Consider the following 26,888-nt stretch of genomic DNA (forward strand, 5'->3'; position numbering starts at 1 on the left):
CATTCCCATAACTCTTGCAATATCACCACCCTCACTCGAGAAATATCACCACCCTTACTCGCGCAGTAACATCACCCTTACTCGAGGATTGTCACCACCCTTACTCGAGCAATATCAACACCCTTACTCGCGCAGTTCATCACCCTTACTCGCGCAATATCACCACACTTACTCGAGCAATAAGAGTCCCTTATGCGAGCAATATCACCACGCTACTCGCGCAATATCGTCAGCCTTACTCAAGAAATATCATTACTTTACTCGTGCAATATAATTACGTTACTTGCGTAAAACATCACGTTACTCTAGCAATATCATCACCTTACTCGCGCAATATCATCACCTTACTCAAGCAATATTATCACCCTTTCTCGAGCAATATCAGCGCGTTACTTGCGCAAGATCATCCCTTTACTCACGCAATAGCATCACGTTACTCGAGCAATAATATCACGTCACTCGTGTAATATCATAATGCTTCTATAGCGATATCACCACGTTACTCACGCAATATCATCTCCTTACTCGCGCAAATATCATCACGTTACTTACGCAATATCTACACCTTATTCGCGCAATAGCATCATCCTTTACTGGACAATATCTTTTTACAAGAAATATCATCACTTGACTCGGGAAATACCATCACCATATTCAATATCACATTTCACGGGAATTATTATCATCGTACAAAGGCAATATCACCACCACCATAAGTTACGACCTAAAAAGGCATTTGATTCTGTAGAAAATGATAAATGATAATCACATTAATCCATTTTTCATTCATCAAAAATCAATTTCAGTATCTATTTTGGCTAAATGCAATAAGCTACTTAAGCCTGTTAAGCTTAAAAAGTTTCGAGAAATTGGGGTCTGGGTGATACTTGAAGTAAAATGTTGGCCTTAACTCAACATTCGTAAAATCTACAGTAGTGCGTCTCACTGTACATTCAGGTATTGTCTCTAGCAGCAAATATGCCAAATAATGACTTAAGACATAGTTTTTTTCTTACGAACAACAGTGACAAATTCACCAAGGCTATGACACTACATGTACATCGAAAGGCTGGTGGGCTGTCTACACGGCTTATTTTATAAATACTAGTAATATCAAGCCTGTTCTTCATGTACATAATATAATGCTTGGCACGACAACACTCACACATGTTAAACATGGGTTATACAAGTGACAAACAACACTTTCAAATATAAGAATTATTGGTTTATTTTGTTAAATATTACTGCGTAGCACAATGCGGATTACATCCCGATTACGAGATTCACAACACAACACATGGAAGGTTTACACAAATAAAGACCAAGAAATTAACACTTCGATTCTCTCCAGTAACACATTTATATAAGTATGTGATATTGTATTTAAAACATTTTTTTTGACTTCGAAGCTGGTGTAATTAGTATGAGGTACTAGTATCTATCTTGGACCATTCTTTTCACAAGCCATCAATTATAAACCAATATTTAGCCAGTTGTTTACATATTTGTTTAACATTATCAGCAGAATGATGAAGCCCGAGTGTGTTAATTACTAACTTCATCATTCAGAACAGGCCAGTTGTATACCTCGAAGGTGGATACCACTTTGTTTGAATTTGCCCTCCATACAGGATTATTAATACGTGATTGATATTTTCCGATATTTCATAGCAGAGGCAATTTGTTAATTTACATTATATAACACACCGAAAAAGCAATTGTTACATAACAATATTGATAACTCATTCTCATACTCCAGTACTCCTACTATAAAAGGTAGACATTATGAATGATTTATTCAAGGACTGGTGTTCAATATTTTACAGGACAATGGAATCTGCTTCCATTGCAACATTGTTCAATATTTTACAGGACAATGGAATCTGCTTCCATTGCAACATAAGTGAAAGAGAACAACTGAGTAACTATTGATCTTCTGTGACAACATGAAGGAACTTGTGACAGCGAAATAATTTTTATGCTAAGTTATGTTAAATCCAAGAAAGTGTCATATAATTATTATTAATTATACATTATATTAAAAAAGAATTAGGTATTCATAATAAAGAATTATTAATTTTACATTATTCCATATTGTTTTCTTATAACCATTATAAATAGAAATATTATTCAATATAATTGCCCTTTAATAGGTATTTAAAATCAAATCATTTATTGATTTTATTTGATATGTAAATAAAAATATTACATTTTATAGGGTCAGATGTTAAAAAGATTAATTTTACGTGAAATGATAGCAAAATGCTTGTTTCAATGATGTTTTTTTCAATGATAAACATCATCAGATGTTTATAAAAATGTAAACATGTTCTTTCTGTAAAAGAATACATCTATTTTGCTGAAAAGCGTTGTTAACGTTATTGAAAATTGAATGATTCTGATTACAAACTTCTGTTCAGATGAATATATGCCAGTTGCTATTTGTTCAAAAAGCTAGTAAAATAACTCATTGTTAAGTTTTAAGTTGCCAAACCCGATGAAAACTATTTAACTATCATAAATTGTTGTCCTATGCACACTCATCATTATGGGGTTTGGATGTCTGAAAACCTGATATCATTTCGATATCATTTAAAAGTTTTCATGCGAAGAGCAAAATTCTGTAAAAGAAATACTAAAATTTATATCACAGATACAAAATGTATGTTTTTCGGGTGCTGAAAACTGTTATCGTTATTTAATGACCATTAGCAGTTGAAAATTAGAACATAAAAAAACACTACAATAACATGTAGTGGTTTTGGTTACTTAGTAACATATTACTGATCAGCAAGCCATGTGCTTTCAAATAAGATAGGAAGTCCCTGATAAGGATCAAGCCCATTATTTTTGTTTTGCTAAAATTTGTGTAATATTCTCATACTGAAGAATCATGAGACTTTTAAGGAAATAGTCTACATGATAATCAAAGTAAACTATTTTTTATTATGTAAAGTCAAGCTTAAGCAAGCAATTTTGCAAAATAAGATACTCAAGCTGGTTACGATTCAGATTTTTGGAGTAATTGGGGCCAGGCATCAACTTCTAACATCACAGCCAGTGAGTGAATGAAATGACCAGCTCATGTGAACATTGGAAACATAATAAATACAACATGTAACATGCTCATTGTTTTTTATAACAGTCATGTTTCAGTGGTGAAGCTAGGTTTTGATGATCAAAGGGTAACAAAGGCAGGATCAGAAGGGTGATGTACCCTGGCCTTTTATGGTACCACCCTTTTGCCCTAATGGAGCATGTGCAACCTTCTGCCTTCACCAAATTAATTGCATATGATGATCAAAATTCCTCTTGTTTTGTTTAAAAAAGTATAGTATGGTTATAAATACAAGTACATTAAAACTTCACATTTTTGCATTTGAAACCTAAAATATACAGGGCACTTCATGACTGTAATTATAAATATGTTTAGAACAAATTCTAACAGGGCGCCATTTTATCAGCATAATTGTCCTTTTTTAAATAGGCAAATTTAAAAATAAAAACAAACAACTTGTGTGAAGCATTGTAAACTGATTTTCTTTTTTGTGCATTTGTGCATTACAACATATCTTTAATTGACTAGATAGCACCAATAATAAAATATCCCTATAAAATCAACATATAGATCATTACACAATTGATAAAAAGCTTAGTAATTGGTAATACTGTACATCAATTATGACAAAAGCTATATTCTTTCAAAAGTAATCAGATCTTATCAAAATGTGTGTCGTCATGCAAACAAATAAAGTCTATAATATATTTATATACTATCTTTACTAAAAAAATGCATCATATTAAGCAAGATTAAAACAATCTGTATCACTTACACCTACATCATGACTGGGTTACTTATACAGCTATGAATAAACAAGATAAATTGGTTGAAAATAGACACAATACCAGTATTTATTGTGGATACTAAACATCATAAACTTATTACGAAAAAGGGAAAAATAAGTTAATACATTAAAAAAATGACCACTATATACATGAACACAAGATATGCTCATCATATAATTTTACATAAAAATCTAATTAAAACAAACAAATTAACAATGATAAGTTAAGCTTAAAATAGCGCATACTAAAAACTAAAAAAATCTCATTAGAATGAGTTCATTATCTGGTATAAACTAGCTAAAAACAACAACAGTCAATAATATCACAGAAAATTACTATGACAAAAAATATCAGAATATCATTCACACCCGTCAGATAGTTTCTTATAAATTAAATACCCGGCCCCAACCCCAGATCCTACAAGAACTCCACCAATTATATATGGAGATACCCACTTAAAGTTTTCCCACGCCATTGTCCATTTGAGATTTGCAATTTCCTTCCGTATTTTCACAAATGCAGGTCGTTTGCGCACTTGGTAGTAATACTGATGTATACACGGGAATTTGCTTGCAGGGAAAAACCTGCCCGCAAGCCCGAGCAGAGAAAGTCTACTCAGCAGGATGGCCAGGCTAATGTCTGCTGCTGTAAACATGGGGCCGAACAACCAGAGCTCATCAGATATTTCACTGCCCTCTGAAAATAAATGTTCTGGTTTAATTTATAGTACAGTTAGAATATATCTCTGTCAGAACCATTCAATTCTTTATATCTCTGTCAGAACCATTCAATTCTTTATACATGCTAACTTCAAGGGTTTCAGTTACATACACAACTTATAATGGCACAGAAGCAATTAAATTATTTAAGTGTTTATACTGTAAATTTTATCCTCTTATTTATCGAATTTCCAATGCTTTCATTCAATTTCATTAATGTTATGTTTGAAATAGTTTAAATTAAAGGGCCACAACTTCAACAAATGCCATGTAGTGATTGTAAGATAAGTCTCATTGGTTGCCGGTTCGATCCCAAAGGGCCACTTTCTCATGTATTTTTAAAATCAATGAATTACATGTACTAGTATATTTCAATCAACTTTGCCTAACTAACACATACATACATCATTTTAACAAATCAACCAATACGACATCGCTTTATAAACAATTATGTATCTGTATAGAGTATTACTGTCTACAGATTAACAGCACGGTATAGAGCTAATTTGTTTGACCAGCTCATATCGATACGCTGTGCTATGTATTGATAGCTTTAATTGCGGCGAATACATGTATATAGACATGTACAAAATCAATATTTTCTGTATAGTCCAATCCCAACAAAAATTGTACATGAACAACAGCTCATAACTTTGAAAATCTCAATGCTGTACTCTATGCCTGGTTTATTTTAAAACATAAATTCTACCTCTTATCTTCATGACAAAAGTTAAGCAAAATATGTAGTTTAATATCAAAGGCACAGTTTACCTTCTTTGATTTTCTTGAGCTGGTCTTCAATACTGGCAAACAGAGGCATTAGCTCATCCAGCTGTGTTTTCACCCTGTCTGCATCAGTGATGATGTCAAAGTTAGATGCCGCCAGCTGACTCTTACTGAGGTACGCATCTCTAAGGTCAGGGTGTCTGGCTGCCAGCTCAGTCAGTAAGCATAATCTGTTGGCAAAGTTCTCTGAAAATAATAAAATACTAGATAATGATAACTTTTCACAAGTATTTTGCATTTTACCAGATCACCACGACATTTTCACGTTATGGAAATAAACGACTACATGAATATATTTTACCGTATATATACCTGATCATAACATACCTATTTCTCTATTTCTCGCTGTCAAAATATTCCACAGGCCGAAATGCAAGCACCCCAATATATATACGGGTAATTATAAGGGCCTTCACCATGCCATTGGGGTGATTCCACCTGACATTGACTAAAGTTCTATATTTACTATTGCGGTACCATATTGAAGCACGAATACCAAACTGGAAGACCCTACAAGAGTTGTTTAAATTTTTTGAGCAAAAACAAAAGTGTGACGTTTACAACGAGAAGGACAAACAAAGTAGTCCCTATGGTTCTGCCATGCTTTGGGAGGATTTCAGCTTCATTTACTTAACAAACACTTGCCTTCTAACACTATTCAACAAGTATACCTTTCCTGATCCTTCAACGCTCTATGTAAGATTTCTCTTTCACATCAGATACCTGGTCGTGTTTCAGTGTTAGATACAAACTGCTTTTACACAGGTGTTTGTCAGACTACCATTTTGCTAATTAGAGGAGTCTGGGTCAATATTTAGGTTACCAGCAGTTAAGATTTATTCATATTCATTAAAGTAAGGAGTAAAAATAAGCTGAAGTTTGCTGAATGTGCAGCATTCAAGCAAGATTAATTTTTTGAGGGATAGTAGTTGCAAATTTTAATTAATTATTACAGTTTTCTTTTGCATGAACTAAGAGCCTGAAAAACTTTGAAGTTCCAAATTCTAGGACTTCCAGCCAAAATAAAGGAGTCTTGAACAACCAAACTACCTTCAGTGTCGAACCCAGTGTTTAAAGATGAAAACAACAATCATTTTTCATGGATGGATGCAACTAGTAGAGGCATATATTGAATGCCAGCTGGGCCATTACCTTTCATAGACCTCTGCAGGGCGTACGGTATGAGGCAGCCGGTGTTGGAGAGATGGGGGTGGTAGATGATGCCATATGTGAGGATGTCCATTGGGATGGCGTCCAGCTTCCCCCTCATCTCCTGCACATTTCTACCCAGCTCAGAATCCAGGCCAGGTACCAATGGGTGCCCCCCTGCAGTACAAATGAATAAGTTACACGAGTGGCATGTGCTGTTTTGCTTGAGACACCTTTTGAGTAAAACAATATTACTTACTTAAAAATTTCAAGGTATGGACTAAACATTTTTTCCAGATTAATCTACATTCACATTTTCAAGTAAGTAATCAAGTACTACATTCAAAAAGAAAAAAAATACAAAAATGCAAAATATAACTTTTCTCATTCAGGATTAAGCTAGAAGTGATTATATTTATATTTTAATATCAATAAGTGCATTCATAATTTTTTCTTAAAGGGGCACAACAAAATATAGGTTGATGCAGATAAAAAACTTTTAATGATATTTCACGCTTTTTAAACAGGGGAATTTCATTTGTTGCCACATAGCTTTTTGAATATTTTTTCTTTATAAAGTATTATATTGTTTTAACTGTACACAAAAAATATGTTTTTCATTGTTTTTAAAGCTGCACTCTCACAGATTTACCATTTTTACAACTTTTTTATTTTTTGTCTTGGAAAGAGCAATTTTTTGCAAACCAGTTATATAGATTGCTGACAAAAGATCAGATCACAGATTTTCATATTTCCATTCGAAAATTAATGTTTTATGGCTTTAACCATTACTAACGGTTTAAGAAAAATGCATAAAACATCAATTTTTGAACTTAAATATAAAAATCTGCGATCTAATTTGTTGTCAGCAGTCTTATATAACTGGTTTCCATGGATTTTCGCGACAATTAGCTCGTTCCAAGACAAAAATTAAAAAGTTGTCAAAACGTTCAATCTGTGAGAATGCAGCATTAATATTTAAAGTAAACTGAGTTAAGATGATGATTAAAAAGATAATTTCAATATTTAATAATTTAACTGTAGTTATATAAATATACCTGCAGGTTTGGTTACGTTGCTGATATAATCTATGATATCTGCAGGCTCCACGACAATTTTTTCTCCATGTTTGAGAACTGGTATGTGGTAGCCATCTGGGTTGAGCCTCACATACCATGGCTCATTGTGCTGACCACAGAACAGACTGACCAGCTTCTTTTTGAAAAAAACATCCTTCTCGTATAGCGCAAACAGTATCTGAAAATAAAAAAAATACTACATTTAATTCAAAATAATTTCTTTAAAAGGAAATCATTTTGTTTAACATATTTAACTATTACTCATTGTATCATGTAAGATATTTACAAGAGCTATCATAGTCATTGAAATAATAATATGAATTTGGAAACAACAAATTTTATAATGTCTTGAGAAACTCTCTTCAGCATAAGAATACCAGAGTAAGATTGATTTAACGTTAGACTATTGTACAAGTAACAAAGAAAGAGACATACCCAGTACATATATTTACAGTCAGCTATCAATCAGCTATATACATGAATAAGACCATAAAGCCCAAATCAGCAAACCATACAGCCCAGTTTGAAATACCATATGTCCAATACTGACAAAATCTTTCGGACCTTACCACCCAAATCAGCAGTTTCTGTACGGCCAACATCACTGGATGTGATACGGCCAGAGAACAGTGAACTATATGGCCAAAACCTGTAGACAACTTTGGGCAATATAGATTTTTAATCTTAGGTATATAATCTTTCAATCTGGACCATATGATTTGCCGATCTGCACAGTATTACCAATCTAGGCTCTATCATATGGTATATCAAATTAGGTCGTATTGCCCCAGTCAATCAGGGGAAGTGAAACAATTGTACTGTTTGCTATTTAACCTCACAATCATCATTAACTGTCTCTGTGGACTAGTGGTTAAGGCGTCCGCCTACCGAGTGGGAGGACGTGGGTTTGATCCCTGGCCGCGTCATACCGAAAGACGTTTAAAGTTAAAGTTTAAAGTACAAGTAGCTCCCTTGCCTGGCGAGCGACATTTAAAGGGTATTGCTTGGAAAAGCAGTGTACTCAGTACTGGTTTAACCCAGGAAAGTTATACCCCGTGTATTGGTGCTTTACACCGATCACCGAAAAAGAGCTATGGTATCGCACCCGGACTTCCATGTATCCCACCATTGTCTCTTCCGTGTGCTGTCCCTTCAGCAAAAACAAGACCCTGTTGGAAATAAGGGCTTGCACTTTCATGGGTTATCCTTAACCGCAAGGTCTTATGAAATACATCAACAACAGATATGCGGCAGCAATCCCCTAAGTATAGGAATTCTATTCCATTATATAACATAGAACTATTTTGGGTGTTTGAACTTGTGTTACTCTTTAATTCTTTTTAAAGGTTCTGTACTAGTCATTCAGGCTAGAAATCATTAAAAATTAAGCCTGGACAGCATTTTAGAATGATTAGGTTCTGTCCTACCAGCAAGAGGTGCCCAATTTGACTTATAACCAAATTTATTTACACACATTCATTTGCATTTCTTTAAATATAGAACCTCTCTACAACTTTGGGGGTGGCCACCTAGAAATTTATTGAGATGCCTTTACATGATGTACTGTATACAGTACATCTGCTGAAGCAGTGAAGGTGACATTCATCTGTAAACTGCTCCAACTTCCTAGAAAAGAAAACCAATGTGGCCAACCACAGTGGATTATTTTACCTTTTGTGATGAGAATGACGTTGGAAAATAATAAAAGACAAACTTCTCAGTTGATCGCTTACTCATCATTTATGAGAAATGCAGATAAAACACGTTAGTTTTCTCAAAATATCAATATTATTATGGGAAAAGAGTCCACTTCAAAAGAGGGGAGTTTGTATCAACACACTGAAGATATTGACTTTAATTATGAATTAGTCGAGTTTAAGCTGTAGAAATAGGGTTGTCTAATAAAGTATAGTTACATATAGTTACTATTTTAATAAAATTCTTAATACAAATACTGAATTTTAACGGAAGTACAAAATAATAAGTTGATATCCCTCCAATATTGATGTACACTCTTCCAAGCTCTTTATTCAGGAGGGAAGAAAGACAATTAGCCGAAAGATAATTGACGGAAAGATAATCATTTTGTCATCCGATAAAGCTAATAAGTAAAACGCTGTCAAATGTTTAGTCAAATATTGCCTTAATTAAAATTTTCTAGTACGATATAAAGTGACAATTCATGAAAATATATCATTTGAACAGTGAGTTGTGAACGATTAACAAACCACCAGGGAATGATCAGACGTTTTGTTACAAGGTCAAAATTGAGAACGTTTGGGATTTTGAGAAGGAACATGTCACGTTCTGATGGTAAAGAAGGACTACAGGATGAGGTAGTTAGGTCATTTCTGACGTTGGAAAGTCTTGACCCAAACATATTTAGGTAAGTGTTACCACGCGGTGCGTAGCTACCACAATCAAGAGTTTCTCTGACATGTCCGGTCCCTCCCAACATGACCCGTCACAAAACACTGTGCTCAAGTCAAGTCAATATTTATTTATTGTCGGGTACTATCATCAACAGTTTAACATAAGCTATGAATAACTTTTGACCGACATTATAAATAAATAGCATAATTTATGTAACTAATATATCACACACATCAGTTCATGCAAATAATAATATTCAGTATGTACACCTGAAACAAATAAATAATTATTTTAGTAAAATCACATAAACATATTTGGCAGTTGAAAGACATTAGACTATATATAGAATGTAGGTAGATTAGCATAATTTATAGTATAAGTTAATCGAAAATACGAATCACAAGGTAATACGACAATGCATTTAGCATGGGAAATAAAACAAAAGAAGTCACAATTAATTAACATGATTTAAATCAAAGACACATTGAAAGAGACCAGCTGCCTAGGCAGTCTAAGCTCGCGATGTCCCATCCAACATATCTTTGATTAAGACATTTTACAGCATGTTATATGACAGCATTCTTATATGCAAAATGAGCATTTGCAGTTATTTCCGCTCCATGCCCGGACTAAACTCTTGAAATGATTAAAATTAGTTTCTTCCCTAAAATGTTGTGGAAGGGAGTTCCAGAGTTTAGGGGCACCGGAGCAGAAAGAATTGCACCCATATGTTGTAGTTCTTACAGTTGGGATAGCAGCCATCATCTTATATCTAAAGTTAAAGGAATGTTCTTTTATTACCACTAAGTCATGTAGATACATTGGACCCTGCTTGTGGATAATTTTATGGGTTTCTATAGCAATGGACCTTAGCCTTCTAAGCTTGAGAGTTGGCAACATTGATTTAGATAAAAGTGTTGGGTAATCAGATGTGTAATCATTGTATATGAATCTGAGGGCTCGTTCTTGTACTTTTTCAAGCTTCTTAGTATGCACATCGCCACAAAAATGCCAAGTAATTGGACAGGAATTGAAACTTGATAGGATAAATGAGTAATATATGTTTAATTTTCCTAGTTTACAAAGGTTATGACCTATTCGCTTTAAAACATTAAGCTGTCTTGAGGCTTTCTTGCAAATGCTTGAAATATGGCGATCAAATTTAAGTTTGAAGTCTATTGTGACAACCAAGAGTTTGACACTGTCTTCACATTTTATAGTTGTCTCATTCAAGTTAAAGGTTATATTTTGGTCCTTAGTTTTCTGTCCTATTGCAATGGCTTGAAATTTTTCGGGCTTGGCTTTCATATGGTTATCTGAGAACCATTGTATTAATATCTTACTATCCGACTCCAAAGTTTGGACAACGTTGTCTATGTTTTTGTCGCTATATGATAGAGTATTATCATCAGCATAATTATACAGATTGCTTCTATGTATAAAGTTGAAAATATCGTTGATAAATATATTAAAAAGCACAGGACCTAAAATGGATCCTTGCGGTACTCCTTTACAGATACGTTTCAGTGGGCTTATTTCTGTACCAAGTTTCACACATTGTTTGCGATTGCTTAAGTAATCAGAAATGAGTTCTAGTGCACTATCAGTGACACCATAGCTATCAAGTTTCATCAGTAATAAGTTATGAGGCAGACAATCGAAAGCCTTAGAAAGGTCCATCAGAATCGCTGCCACATACTTGTTATCATCAAGAGCCTTCTTCCAATCTTCAGTAATTTTTAGGAGGGCACTCTGACAGCCATATCCCGGGCTAAAGGCAGAAGACGAAAAACTCGTGTTAACCATATCTGTAATTGGTTGAGTAATTGTATCTCTGGAGTATTTAAGTAGTTTGGCAGGAATGCCATCATGGCCGGTTGCCTTTTTGGCAGATAGTTTGTCTATTTGTTTGCTAATAAAAGAAGTATCTACGGTTTTAAAGCTGAGTTTCTCGTTACATGTCAGATTTGATGATATTGAAATTAAGCTTGGGTGTTTTTCATCTATATCAATGGATTCTGTACCAATATCCTTAGCCAAGTTCACAAAGAAGTCATTAAAAATGGTACACACCTCTTCTTGATTATTTATTAGCACATTGTTTTCACACAGAAGTGTATCTTTGTTTACTATAGTGTCTTTGTTGGTTAAAAATGGTTTTACGGTTTGTCAAAAGGATTTAGATTTGCAACCTCCAACGCATCTTTATAGAAAATATATGTTCATAGATTTCCTTTTTAGGCTTGTGACTAGGTTTCTTTGTTTGCGGAAATTTCCCAAGTTCTTACTGGTACTGTAGTTGTTGTAAATATTTTGTAACATGCGTTTCTTGAAAATAGCTTGCTTGAGAGTTTTATTCATATATGGAATTGACTTTTCTATATTCCGTTTACGCTTTACAGGAACATGTTTGTTTGCAGTGTCTACAAAAGCGATGCTAAAATCATTATACGACTTGTTGATATCATTTGTATCTCTATCTAGAGCAGCCATACGTGTTTGTAAATCATGATTAAAAGCATTTGCATCAAAGTTTTTATAGTTTTTATAGTGCTTGAACTATGTAAAGATGGCTTAAAACACACAAAAACAATCAAAGAACCAATCATTTTTTCACGCACGATAATAAGGTCAAGCTGGAATTAAAGGATTGTTTTTGGTTCCCAGGTAGAAGTAAACAATAAAATGCAAGTCATTGGATGGAATGAGTTGAAAATAGCTGGAGACGCAAGTTGACAAACAGAATGTATTTAAATATTTCCTCATAAATATTTCTACCTTTATTGTATATATAACTCATATGCGAAAAACATAATGCAGTTCATTTGTTTAATGTTTTCATACTTGGGTGGGGGGTTGGTGAGAGGGGGCGGTGGTCATGTCAACAAAACTGTCGGCTGTGGTAGCTACTTTTAGAAACAACACAAACTACTTTACTGTGAATATCATTTTTTTCATCTCTAGCAGTTAATTTCCAACACCAGTATAAGTCATTGATCATATTCATTATGATATTTTGAAAACTGTTTAGAGCTCCCACTAAGACCCTATGGCACCCGACGGGGAGTCGGTTCATATTTGGTGGGCAAGTTGTGGGACAGGCGCTCGTGGCAGCGTGCAACACCGTCTCCCCAGAACACCACGTGCACAGCCTCCACTGCTACTTCCTTAGGGGAGGTAAGGCTCAACCTTCACATTCCGTGCTAGTTAAATGAGTTAATGTTGGTCACATGTAGATCGAAGCGTTTTTAAAAACAAATCGGATTTTTATTTAAGTCGCGTGCTATCCGTCTTTGCATACGACACAACGTCTGAATATTTCTTCTTCTTTATTTAATGTCTCATCCAACCTTTCCGCATTCAGCCCTCGAGTTTCTCCTCATTTTTTTGCAATGTTTTCTTTGTGGAACACCTATTTTTATGACGCTAGACGATTGTGAAGTTATGCTTGCCGCTACTTAGGGCTCTTAATATATGTTTTAAAGTACATTACAATAAATATCAGGCAACTCGAACTGGCCTATCCTGTTCCACGTGGACAGGACACGTGATGGGGAGACATACTCCAGCCGGAACGTGAAGGCCACACAGGATGGCAAGGCTATCTTCACCATGCAGGCATCATTCAAAACCGACGAAAAACAGGTATCCGAAAATTTAAAGCAACCCTTTTGAAAACAAACAAACAACAAAACAGGTAGCTAACTTACAACAACACAGGTAGTTAACTGCAATATGTGTAATGCCCTTAAAATTTGTTCCCAGCTAGTATCTCAGTGAAGTTAACTGACCGTACTGCATACACATAATAAGTGTACAACATGGTGTTGTGTATCTATTAAAAATATAAACAATCGTCATGATTTTTATGCCCCCACTTATGGGGAGGGGTTCATATAGATTTTCCCTTGTCCGTCCGTACGTGCGTCCGTCCGTGATTCCGCCCGTAATTGTTATGCGAACTTTTGTCATTCAAAACTCCAATACTGTTTGACCAAGAGTGTTTAAACCTTGAAACTGTGCACCTGGGGTTTCGTTTGCTCATGGTTAAAGGAGAGTTATGCCCCTTTAATGACCAAATATTGAAATTTTCTAACTATTTTGTTTGCAAATATGTGTGACCGAATAACTTTCTATGGATATAAATATATTTGAACTGGTGATATATTTGAACTGGTGTGAACATTTCCTGTGTCACGTGAGGCAAGTGGAATCCGTGTCCTTTAGACACAACTTTTTGTGAACGAAAACTATATGTTTTAAAACAACATGTATACATGTGCCGACAGGAGTACGCGTACCAGATGGAGATGCCGCAGGTGCCCGGGCCAGAGAACTTCAAAGACACGGACGACCTCCTCAAGATGAGACTCGAGTATGTACGCTTTGGATCGGTAATTTTAATGCGATAATTTGAACGTTTGGCATATCAATTTAGTTTTCGATAACTAAACGAGAACTCCTTTTAGTACGTGTTTTAGAATGTATGAAATATAATTAAATAAAATAGTGAAAACATGTTTTTCGTCAAACAAAACCGTAGAATCATTTTAGTTAATCAGCTACGTATATTAGTCAATTATGGCGATCTATGGAGATAGCACGCTCTTTTTTGTCGATCGTCAATATTGGACTTTAACTTACTTTTTTTGTTGGTGCGTTCGTCAGCATCGATCTACGCAAACGTAATAAACAGAAAATGAAGGAAATCCTAGATTGCCATTGACCCACACAAATCCTAGATTGCCATTGACCCACACAAAAATACAAACACCAAGTATTTGCTACCTTTTTCTACTGACACTAGATTAACCAGTAAGCCTTGGTGGCTGAAATTTGTTTTGGTGCGTTTATTAGAATCGATCTATGTCAAATTAATGAACAGAACATTTGAAAAATCCTCGCCACAAAAATGCAAACACCAAACTCAGGCAGATAATATCGTAGCGGACATTAATTAGTAGTAAAAACTTTATAAATCATTTTTAAGCGTTTCTATGCAATTGTATAATACATGGGAATTGGATTGGTCCCAGGTAATACGTTCTAGAGCAATCACCAGCACTCCGGAACCAATAAAGAACCATACATGTAGGTATCAGTCATGCATGTAAAATGCAACTTATCCATGGGAATAGCAACTTGTAACCGTTTGTATAAAAAACAGTTGTCCAATGGTTATCTTCTGGCTAGTGTGCACATTTAAATTGACCAATCAACACACATTGACCAAACCAGAGAATTAACCAGGTTTAAAACATTTGGCTGTTGTATTTCAGTGCAAAAGGAATCTCGGACAAAGAGAAAGATTATATCAATAGAATGCTGTCCAACAATATATCCATTCTTATACGACCTCTCGACCCACATGCGTACTACAAAGTCAAGCCGGCTGAGCCCAGACGTCTCATATGGATGAAAGCCAATGGAAATATAGGTACAATTGTTGATTTCTGAAAACCACAGTGGCTTGATGATAGAAGCGCAATTTAGGGCCCTACTTTTTGACAGTATACATGTAAATGGTATATTTTAATTTAGCCAAATTGTAATTGATGTTTATGGGAATGCAATATAGAAATAATATATGTGTTGGGGTTTAAAACAGGAAATTTCGACCGTTTTGTTTTATAATTAAGGCCATGAGTTACGGGCCCTTAATTTCGCTATAGTGCTGAAAATTATTTCATAAAAGCGCACGTTTTCGCTTGTAATGGTGGTTTTTTTCTTTGACTAATAAATGTAATATTTGGACTAAATTCCTCTGAACAAATCAAAACGCCAGTCACGATATGTATAACTCTATAGGAGCGAGAGAGTTTGGTAGAAGCTAGATCGGCAAGCCTCGCTACCGGTTTCCAGGCGTCAACCCGGGTCGGATTTCCCATCAGTACCGGAAACACATGAAACATACCTATAATTTACTATTGTATGTAGTGTGGGTGTACTAAGACAAAACCACTCAACTTCGGAGTTCGAATATTTATTTATACGTAGTCGAACGAAACCTAAAACATATAAAAGAATATGCTAACATAATCATATTATTAATAACACAAAATACAAAGACAATGGACAGTGATCGGTAAATATATCAAGGGAGACTTCGCGGTTAAATACATAAAACATTCTAAGAACTATGAGCAATAAACTTACCAGGCACGTCTAAATAATAATTAAATATGAATGAATATTTGAGCTCAAAGATAAGAGCGAATATTAAATAAGTAAGAATATAGTAACAACTGTTACAATTGAAATCTTGACTTGCGTCGATGATGATTCAGAACGGAATGATTTATTTGTATATATAAAAAAGGGCGTGTGCAATGAAGCGGGAAAAAGGGGAAAAGGCATTATGAACCAATCAATCACTCTATAAATTTAGACAAACTCGCATAACCAGTATTCACGCTCTGACGCACTCGGACATAGACGGACATTGACGGACACAGACGGACAGTAACGCACAGAGGACAATAACTACGTAGCACAACACTAAACACGACGATACACAAACAATACAAAACGATATACGATATAGAACCATACCAAACACACAAACTAATAAAATACTGAAATATGCACCATGCTACATGTATTTGAAAAGTATTCAGTCAATGGGCTAAATTAGCCACCGTTACCTTTCTAACATTCGTTTTTATAATCCAGGCGAAGATTATAAGCTTCACCAATGCGTTGCGGCCTACATGTCCGACTTCTCACTTCTCGGAACCGCTCTACAGCCGGGCGGATCGAACTACCGCACGCGCTTTATGACGTCACTGGACCACACTATCTGGTTCCATAACCCATTCCGCGTGGACGAGTGGATGTTGTATGAACTCTTCAGTCCACACGCGGGTAAATAAATGTATTTCTGGCTTGTTTGTACATTAAGTTGTTTTATACTTGAATTCTGTTTCATTTAAAGAATGATGAAATGGCCATCACACTGACTGATCATTGTATTAATATTGCCTCCAGTAGAGTTTTTTTGCAATATCTTTGAAATCCATTTTATTATGCTCGATATTACTAGCGACAAAACTTCATTGCCAACCGTATTCTTATTTACGATTGAAGTCATTCTTTCGATTTTCTAATTCAATTTCTGTACCATTTACATAAGTGAAATTAAGTAAAAGTAAAGACGGTATCTCTTTTATTTCGCGATAGGTAACGGTAGGGCGTTCTGCTCGGGGCGGGTGTGGCGGACGGACGGTACGCTGGCCATGTCGATAGCTCAGGAAGGTGTGGTCCGCGTAGAGCCCAAGTCCCAAACAGCCAAGGCTAAGTTATAGCGTACGCCAGGGATGGTCGGCATGAGTCTCACGGATGTTACCAACACAGACTGGGACCAACTGGTAATGTCCAGGATCAGTCGATGCTGACTGGAACTGAACCACCGGAAGTGACTTAACGGATGCAGTACCGATGATGATGTTTACTGATTGTTACTACTTTACACTCGTTACTTTACTATTCTTGTTAAATCTGTTACACATTTATGGAGTCGTTATATTTTTATAAAAAAACGCTTTAAGGATGTGGCAGAGTATTTTGAATCAGTATTTTTTTATACTAGTTATTAATCTCTGCACATTGATGCATATGAATATTTTTATCGAAGTGTTATTGCATAATTTAGAAACATAAATGTTTTAAACGAACTGTTGGATTTATTTTAGAAACAACGCTAAGTCAACACACATTATTATCTTTTTATAAATGTAGTTTGATTCAAGGCAATGATTTTCTTTTTGAAATAGTATTTTTTGCTAGTCTGTTGTTGTTGTTTTTGAAGTTGTTGTTGTATTACCATAGCATGCCGTTAGTGTTGGTATAATTGGCGTGCAAAATCTTTATTGTGCGTTTCACATACTGAAGAACCAAGAAGTCCCCCCCCCCCCCAACTCTTGTAGAACCAAGAAATCCCCCCAACTCTTGTGCTATGGCAACGAATATAGTAGGTAACATACAACTTTTCTATCTTGATCTGGTCATTACTCATACTGTATAAAAACTACATTCATGCAACTTGGTATGTGGTTAGAAGACAATTAGGAGAGTATGCATCTCAATTTACTTTTTGTCGGAAAAATGGATGCTGCGATAACTGAAGAATCATGCAAGCTTGGTATATGACACATTGAGCGGACTGTACAGAACTGTATTAAGCTTAAACATGAACTATTTGATATGCTCGCATATTTCAATATAAACAAGTTCAGCTTGCTGAAACATTTGTCTCGAATACAGCAGATACATGTAATACAAGTGTTTCTTTCATGCTTTTCGATGAAATATGGGGTTCATTCAGTGAAATAACAACAGTTTGATATTTTCACTGCAAAATAAGGAGTGAACATATCGACTTTCAGAACTACTTTTAAAATCCTTTGTAGTTACTTCGCCTTGATAAAAAAGAACACTTTGAACCAGAAAATGTTGGTAAAAAATGGTTAAAATATAAAGAAATGTTTTATAAATTTAAGTAAATATATATATGGAAATTAACAACTTACCGTTAATTACTCGTTATCCTGTGTTTCAAACGTTTTCTTGATCTTAAAGCTGAATGTTCGAACATTTGCTTTTATACCAAACAAATTAGACGAAAACAACTGTTCGAACATAAGTTTTTATATCATCATTCAAATGTATTTTGAACTGTTTGTCGTTTTAATACGTAAAACGAGCTTCCTGGAAAATCAACAATTTACATATAATCTGATATTTTTTACCCCACCCACGCCTCAAAAATTGTCAACAAACTAGCGTTGCAATCACTCTTTACCTGGAAAACACACATGTTTTCAAGCGAAACAGACTGGTCTCTGACAGTAATATGACTGAATATTCATGTATCATGTAACACAGTTTAAAACTAAGAAAAACGTTTAAAATCCAATGATTATCCGCATTTTTTTATCTAACACATTTGACCTTCCAAATTTCATTCATTAAATAGCGGCGTAGTAATTTGGTTTTGTATTCATGCCCGGCTTAAAATAAAGTGTTTTCGTTATTTTTTGGAACATATGTGCACTTATAAAACTTCATTGATTACTGTTCATAAAAGCTTTGCACTAAAAACGAGCGAATAATAAACTATAAGAATGAATAGCAGATAACTTTTTCTCAACAAACCGGAAATAGAAAAGTTGACAGCTATAATATTGCGCGAGGGGCGCCGCACGGGCGTAAATAGCACCCTTTTCAAAAAGGGGGTAATTAAGAAATAAATTTAAAAAAAAACTAATAAAACTCCGAAAATAAGCATAAAAGAAACACCCTTCGCCACTCGTGAAAATATGTTTTTCTCTGACACTCGTGAAATAAAATACGATCTGAAATAAACAAATATCTACTATATTTATTAAACTTCCAGATCAGAAACCATATGAACGTTGACAACGATGACGTCAACAACAGTAGAGAGATACTATATTGCTAACAATGACTTGAAATTGTTATTCAATAGTAGTCCATAAATTAAAATTGTTAATTCACCATTATTTTGAAGAACTTAATATGCATCTCTGAAATAGTTCTTGTGTTTATCTTGTGTATATATATATATTCAACGGCGGCATTAGGTATATATATATATTTATATGCGTCTTTTATGACAAGTGTAATTTCCTGCAAAACATTGATACTCATGAAAACAGGGTTCTCTGCTTTTTACGGGAAGTAATGAATCTATATATAAGATGGGTTTTTTTTTAAGATGTGTTGAGGATATTTTGTAAAGAATCGAAGCGAAAACAAATTCAATCATTGCCAGAAAAGCGGTCTTGTGCCTATTAGGTAAAATATATATTTGAGCCAGGAGCTCTCATCTTTTTTTAAAAATTTCTTTTATCTTTTTTTCCTCAGTGATAATATTGTTCAGTCACGCTAGGTAAGGTATAAACTTAAATCCAGTGGCGCGGCGTTATGCTTTGAAGTTCAAATGTATACAAATTTGATGCTTTCATAATTCGATTAAGTGTTGATAACGACTTGAAATCGAATGATGACAGTGACAAATAAACATGAGCCTGCTCAACAGAACCGGGACATGCGCGACAACACTTTGGGTATAAACTACAACACAGACAGTACCAAGGTGCACAGCATAAAAGCATACTTTAGCCTTGGTATGTTATTCAGCATTTAGTTTATGGAAATAACTACATAGAGGTGGAGATGTACCCTTACGAAACAACATTCAAACTCTATATTTAATGCATTTCTTTTCATAACTGTTACATTTATTCAAAAAGCGTATACTTATCAAAAATGTTATTTTAATAAATAATAATATTAAATTTTATATACACAAGGGACCCGTACATCGATTTTGATCGTCCACAGTAGTGGTAGATGGACAAGGAATAAAGACCTCAACATGTATATTTCATTCTCGTTCACCAGAGTATATTTACACCTCAACTTCCATTCCTTAAATGAACGTCACTTCGGCAATTGCGTTCATCAATCGATGAACGTAACGTCTTCGGATATGTTCGGATCGCAATTCATTGCATAACAATATACATGAAAAATATTTATCTTGTTATTGTTTGTATTGTGTCAGAAGGTCCCGTAAAATATAAATCAACATTTTATAAAGTGTTAGTTTTTTTAAATTTTAAATGTGTAGTTGCCATAACTGTTTGAATTTTACGTTTAAAAGTGATTTCAAGTGGTTGATCTTTTCCCGCGATATTGTGACGTCATTTGAAAAAAATGCTCTGGGTCGTTCTATTTACAGAATGGGCAGGAATGGGTTACTGAATTCTTTTTTTTAATGAAATTAAGCTTTTTTAACAATTACTGAATGAAATAATGAACTATTGGTGTAAATATAAGTAATGAATTGCGGGCTTGATGTCATTATCGGGGATATGAACGCAACTGGGCTGGTCAAAGTACTCGTGGAGTCCTTCGGATCCCACACACTTTGACCAGCCCAATTGCGTTTATCACGATCGAACCTATGATGAATGAGAATGGTATACTTATGAGTATACAGTCATAACCCGCTATGTCGAAGTCGTTGGGACCTCGGGAAATACTTCGAGAGAACGAAAATTCGATATAACCGAAATGCAAAGCATGTCTTTTTTAACCCAACACATTCGAAAAAATACACAGAACATGGAAATGACAGAGTTCGACATTTCAAGAGTTTCGACTGTATGTATGTTTATGCATGAGTTTTTTGAGTCCTGTTTCATATACTGCGATATTGTATTGCAAGTAACAAATACCCGGATAACATTCTCTGGAATGTGCTGTTCATATATGTTTAGCCTTTCAAGTGTCTTTACAACAGCATTGAGTTTGAATGTACCTTTAGGAAAGTACATAATATGTCCATATCTTATTTATATACCTAACAAAACTTCAAACCAGACCCTAGCCCTGAGGTAAAATTTCTCTCTCATACATTAGCAGAGGTGTGAGTCTGTTTTATGCCGTAATTTCATAGATAATTCGGCTTATTTCCAAAATGTTTTTTTTGTGCATTTTTTTTACAAATTTTACATAAATTTTAATTGTTTTCCTTATTTATAAATCTTGTTAAGTTCTGAATATCATGTTTTTTTTATCTATTGTATACAAAACTCGAGCTACGAGCTTGTGTAGAGTTTCAATCACTCGTGTAGCGGGTACAGTAAGTTCACATAGCCTATGTATACATGTATCTTTATTCTTCGTTGTTAATTGGCAATATTTTGGAACTGTATTTCCAAGATTCTGGATTGCATATCATTGATGATTTTGTACAGTGATTTGTACTTCTGTAAACACACTGGACTTTAAAGCTGCACTCTCACAGATTGAACGTTTTGACGACTTTTTTATTATTTGTCTTTGAACGAGCCAATTTTTGCGAAAATTAATGGAAACCAGTTATATAAGACTGCTGACAAAAAATAAGATCGCACATTTTTATATTTAAGTTCTAAAATTGATATATTTTATGAATTTTTCTTAAACCGTTAGTAACGGTTTAAGCCATAAAACATTAATTTTCGAATGGAAATAGGACAATCTACGATCTGAATTTTTGTCAGCAATCTTATATCATTGGTTTGCAGATTTTTACGCAAAAAAATTCTCTTTCCAAGACAAAAAATAAAAAGTTGTAAAAATGGTATATCTGTGAGAGTGCAGCTTTAATAACCATACATTAGCCATCAAATAAATCAAACTGCCACAAGTCATAATAAGTTACACGCCATCACCCGATTTCTGTCATTTATTGGTTTGACACAAATGAATGTTTTACCCAAATTATTTTATTAGAAAACGGGCGTTTCAATAGAGAAATGAGCTTATGCAATATTAATAAAGGACGACAGGCTATGTTCAACTAATAAAGCGTGGTCTGGGAGTCATGAAGCTTCACAGAGCACCCATTTCTGTGGCTTTTATTTTGATTTCCCAGAGCTCATGTCGAATTGAACCTAAGGCGTAAAAATATGTTTGTTTCAGGTTTCATGCCCCCCCCCCCAAAAAAAAATAAAAAAAAATAAAAATAATAATAAAAAATATGAAAAATAGGGTAAGTAGGTCGAAATTTTTTATTTTGGCCAACTTTTTTTCCAGATTTTTCTGTTACCTAAAACTATGAATTATGGGCTTAAGAACATCTATACAATCGGTATTAGCAGCACTGGTATAGTTAAAAGTCAAACACACATTAATTTTAGCTTTAAAAGAAAAATAATCAAACCAATGATAACATATTTTATCTTTTAACAATAACACGGTATAGGATCGATGCAAAAATAGGGTAGGGCTGTAAACATGAAACACAAATATTTTTTTATACGCCTTAGTGACAACATATAAACCACATGTTTCCCGTGCCAGACGTGCGGCGTAGGGAGCTCCTAATTGATAAGGCTGTCTGACTGGGTTACTAATTGTATTGGGGCAGCCAATGAAGATTTGATTGGATTATTAATTATTGTTGCCGTATTTAGTTGTTCCTTTGACGCCGCATTTTGTTCCAGATATTTTTTGAATAATATCGGGAAACATGTTTATGTCGGCATCTCAAATGCAGTGTTTCTTCCTCCCGGGAACAATTATTTAGTTTACAATGTGTTAGTGTGGGCAAATTGAATCATTCTAGTCATCATAGTAATCTGTTTTCAGTTTAGAACGTAGAATATTATGATATGTACTTTTCAATTATACAGCGATGAGCATATCAACATGTAATCAAACAATGGGTGTACTATGGCTTTCAAGTGTCTATAATTATATATACATGTATTTCAATGGTAAGGCCATATTAGTTCTTTGTTTCCACTATGATCTCCAAAATAGGGTAGGTAAGCATATCTTTTTCTTTCTTTCTTTTTGAGAACCGGGATTCTAAACCAAACCGCCCAGGCAGGGTATAGCACTATTGTCGATTTGCCGAACTAAAGTCTGTAGGACTACAGAAAAAAAGCCTAAACATATATATTGATACAATTTATAAAAAAATAAAATAAAAATCATCTAAACAGACCCACTCTGATGCACAGTCATTCGTTTGTCGGTATCCACTCTATCATGTCCGCCTTCTGGGCCTAAGACCCTTTCGCGGCCTCTTACTCTGGTGGGTGCTGCTTGGGCTGGAGCGGCTGCAGTACCCTCTTCTTCCTGGAATGTCTAGGGAGGAGCACTCCTGGACTCCTGGCAGATATGTTTCCTTCTATGGATGGTAAGAAAGAATGTAGATTTATCTTGTTCTCGGTAGTCAAATCAGGCGTTTGGTTCGACCAGCAGGGGTTTAACTGAGCGTGGTTTCATAGTGGCGGCAGCAAAACATAATGAGACACAACGTTGAGACAACATATAGACACAACGTTGGGACAGCGGGTCTGGAGCGTGGCTATAGCGATGCATAACGAGGCACAACGTTGCGACAACGAGGGTGGAGCGTGGCAAAAGCGAGGCATAACGAGATACAACGTTGCGACAGCGGGGCTGGGAGTGGCGATAGCGAGGCATAACGAGGAACAACGTTGCGACAGCGGGTCTGGAGCGTGGCAATAGCGAGGCATAACGAGGCACAACGTTGCGACAGCGGGTCTGGAGCATGGCAATAGCGAGGCATAACGAGGCACAATGTTGCGACAGCGAAGCTGGAGCGTGGCAATAACGAGGCACAACATTGCGACAAGGCTGGGAGTGGCGATAGCGAGGCATAACGAGACACAACGTTGCGACAGCGGGGCTGGAGCGTGGCGATAGCGAGGCATAACGAGACACAACGTTCCTAAAGCGGGGCTGGAGCGTGGCATTGGCGAGGCATGACGAGACACAACGTTGCGACAGCGGGGCTGGGGCGTGGCGATAGCGAGGCATAACGAGACACAACGTTGCGACAGCGAGGCTGGGAGTGGCGATAGCAAAGCATAACCTGATCAGCGGGACTACAATGAGGCGACATTGCGGCCAGGGCGATGCCACGTTTTAAAACGCGCGGACATTGACGCTTTGTTGGGGGCATATACTACAATGCTGGCTTTCTCTGACCACATCCGACAGGTGACCATGCGGAGCGAGGCTCACGTTCGCGTCATGACTACCGTATTATTTATTCTGAACACTAAGTAATTACTTATTTTTGCTTTTAATATATATGCAAAAAGCTACAGAAACATGCTCAGTAGCAAAAAGTTTAAACATAAACCCGGTTTAGTGGCAATGGGCAAACTATTATTTTCGCTTAATTTAAACAATCTTTGCCATTTATTAGGGTTATTTATGACTTCGCGAAGTCCCTGTTTACCCAATGGACGGATGGGGTCGCGAAATGCCATGTATGTAACTGTTTTGTGATGGATGGTGGGCATACATATATCATACTGATATTAACCTAACCCATGGGACGGGCATGAAACAATTATTCCATTGTAGTAGAACATTCGAGAGAAACGATTACCTCGTGTCTTGTACTTATCTCATTTTTTGTAATGCAAGATACATGACTTTTTGCGTTATATGAAACATATCCTTGTCAGATGGGTGTTGGTTTCAAGCATTACTATTTTATTAATAGTTTGATGTCTTTGAAGTAGTATGCGTACTAAGGACTCGTTTTATCTCCAGCCAAAACTTGGCCTTAGCTTCCAATTCAATAATATGAGGAGCAATGATTAATTGCTGAGTATTTGTAATCAATTAAATTTAAAACTTGCAAACTCAGACAACATCGCCGAACTTACACATACACACATCAGTTTTTTTCTAACTAATATGTATTAATATCGATTCATTCAAGTGGTCGTACGATACACGTGTTCGGACTTATATAAGATCCCACTTACCCGAATTAACAAGGACCAGAATCATTCTGTATTGATAATCATTCTTGATCACATGCTTACCCTTGTTTTCGGTGTTATATATCCATTACGAATATTTTTATCTTACACATGTGTAATAAAACGTATTTCTATTGGCTAGACTAATCACACGCGACCTACATGAAGATATCCCTCCGCATTGTTTGTTAACAAAATGGTTTAAACGCCAACGAATACTTACCTCAATAATTAAGCTGTAGGACTTCCGGGAGACAAATGGCTAACGAATCATATTGTCAGAAAGCATCTTGTTCAAAAACTTTCTGATAACAATGTTCCGCCAACCAGATAATTCAGATCACTAGTCACAGAAATATCCAGTCAGTCAACAAATACAGCCACATTAGTGACAAACAACACAAAAAACATTTCAAACCTCTCCATCTTGACAGACGCAGTCAATGTGCAAGCAATGCCATTTGCTTGCCAGTTCAATCAGATGTCGGTTACAAAAAACACAAATACGAATTCCGAAGCACAGGCTTCCCCTTACACATCCCATGATGGCTAGAACAGCATGTTCTCTGGAAACATTCTTGGTGGAACCTTTTCAACATCAACATCCATGCAAACAGAGTAAAGCTTCGTCGCAATCCTCTACATGCTGTGAAACAAGATTTTTATTAAACTCGTCCATGAAAGTTGTAAGTAAGCTCGCCAGAGGCTCGCTTACTAACAAATTTCATGAACGAGTTTAATAAAATCTTGTATTAAATGACAACTCGTGTCAGATCCTATATGTATTGATATACCAACTAAAACATAAAACAACAATAATGAGCATTAATTAAACAGAGTATTGACATACAATTTACTTTTATTCCTTTATAAACATAACTCGGTTGAAGATAGTTCATGCAATTGGGAAGTGTTTTATCGATGTTGAATCTATGTTGGGTTTAAAGGCCTTGAGTGTTTCACAGTTCATTCACAGGAATAAAAATGTACACATGTTAATCGAAATGTAGCTCTTTATATAAACTTACTGAACTTGGTGCGACGGCTGCTCTTTTTGGATAACTATTTCGGGCTTGCAGAGGGTGCAAAATGATTGTCACTCTTAACAGAATGAGAAAACATTTCCAACTAGGTATATTTTAATGATGCTGTAAAATGCCTTCCTTGATTGCTCGATTAATAATTCACCGTTAGTCGTCCACCCGGTTGTCTTAAGCCTTATGCTATACACGAAAGGCATATGAGCACATTAGCTCCGCCTCGCACCGCCTAGGACCGCGCCTCGCACTGCTCTGCCTCGCTTCGCCTTGGACCGCGCCTCGCACTGCTCCGCCTCGTACCGCTTCGCCTCGCACCGGCTCGCACTGCTCCGTCTCAAACCGCTTCACCTAGCACTAGTCCACCTCGCACAACCTCGCACCGCTCCGCCTCGCACCACTCTTATATACACATCTCAATGATGTTGGCACTTTCGAAAGTCTGCGGCTCTGATTGTCTTATTTGAGAGACAAATAGACTAACGGAGGTTGTTGACTTATGATGTCTACTTGTTGTCTCGGTTTTGAATGTTCATACGGACAGAGAGTTGGACATGAGTGATTGACAGT

The 26,888-nt window shown here is 35.7% G+C and overlaps 2 protein-coding genes across 2 annotated transcripts; one reads left to right on the top strand and one right to left on the bottom strand.

The window, feature by feature from the left end:
* Positions 1 to 1,036: 1,036 nt before the first annotated feature.
* Positions 1,037 to 9,570, bottom strand: LOC128242238 (ganglioside-induced differentiation-associated protein 1-like). Its single transcript, XM_052959325.1, has 5 exons — positions 9,251 to 9,570; positions 7,559 to 7,757; positions 6,504 to 6,677; positions 5,337 to 5,537; positions 1,037 to 4,542 (listed from the first exon to the last, which is right to left on the bottom strand). Exons 1-5 carry the CDS (start codon positions 9,317 to 9,319, stop codon positions 4,205 to 4,207), a joined length of 981 nt encoding a protein of 326 aa, XP_052815285.1. The 5' UTR covers positions 9,320 to 9,570; the 3' UTR covers positions 1,037 to 4,204.
* A 79-nt stretch (positions 9,571 to 9,649) lies between these two features.
* On the top strand, positions 9,650 to 17,463 carry LOC128243576 (acyl-coenzyme A thioesterase 8-like). Its single transcript, XM_052961422.1, has 7 exons — positions 9,650 to 9,965; positions 12,984 to 13,129; positions 13,458 to 13,597; positions 14,242 to 14,327; positions 15,232 to 15,389; positions 16,625 to 16,816; positions 17,132 to 17,463. Exons 1-7 carry the CDS (start codon positions 9,817 to 9,819, stop codon positions 17,254 to 17,256), a joined length of 996 nt encoding a protein of 331 aa, XP_052817382.1. The 5' UTR covers positions 9,650 to 9,816; the 3' UTR covers positions 17,257 to 17,463.
* The last annotated feature ends 9,425 nt before the right edge of the window (positions 17,464 to 26,888 follow it).

The sequence above is a fragment of the Mya arenaria genome, chromosome 8 (assembly GCF_026914265.1).
Source record: "Mya arenaria isolate MELC-2E11 chromosome 8, ASM2691426v1".
Taxonomy (NCBI): Eukaryota; Metazoa; Mollusca; class Bivalvia; order Myida; family Myidae; genus Mya; species Mya arenaria.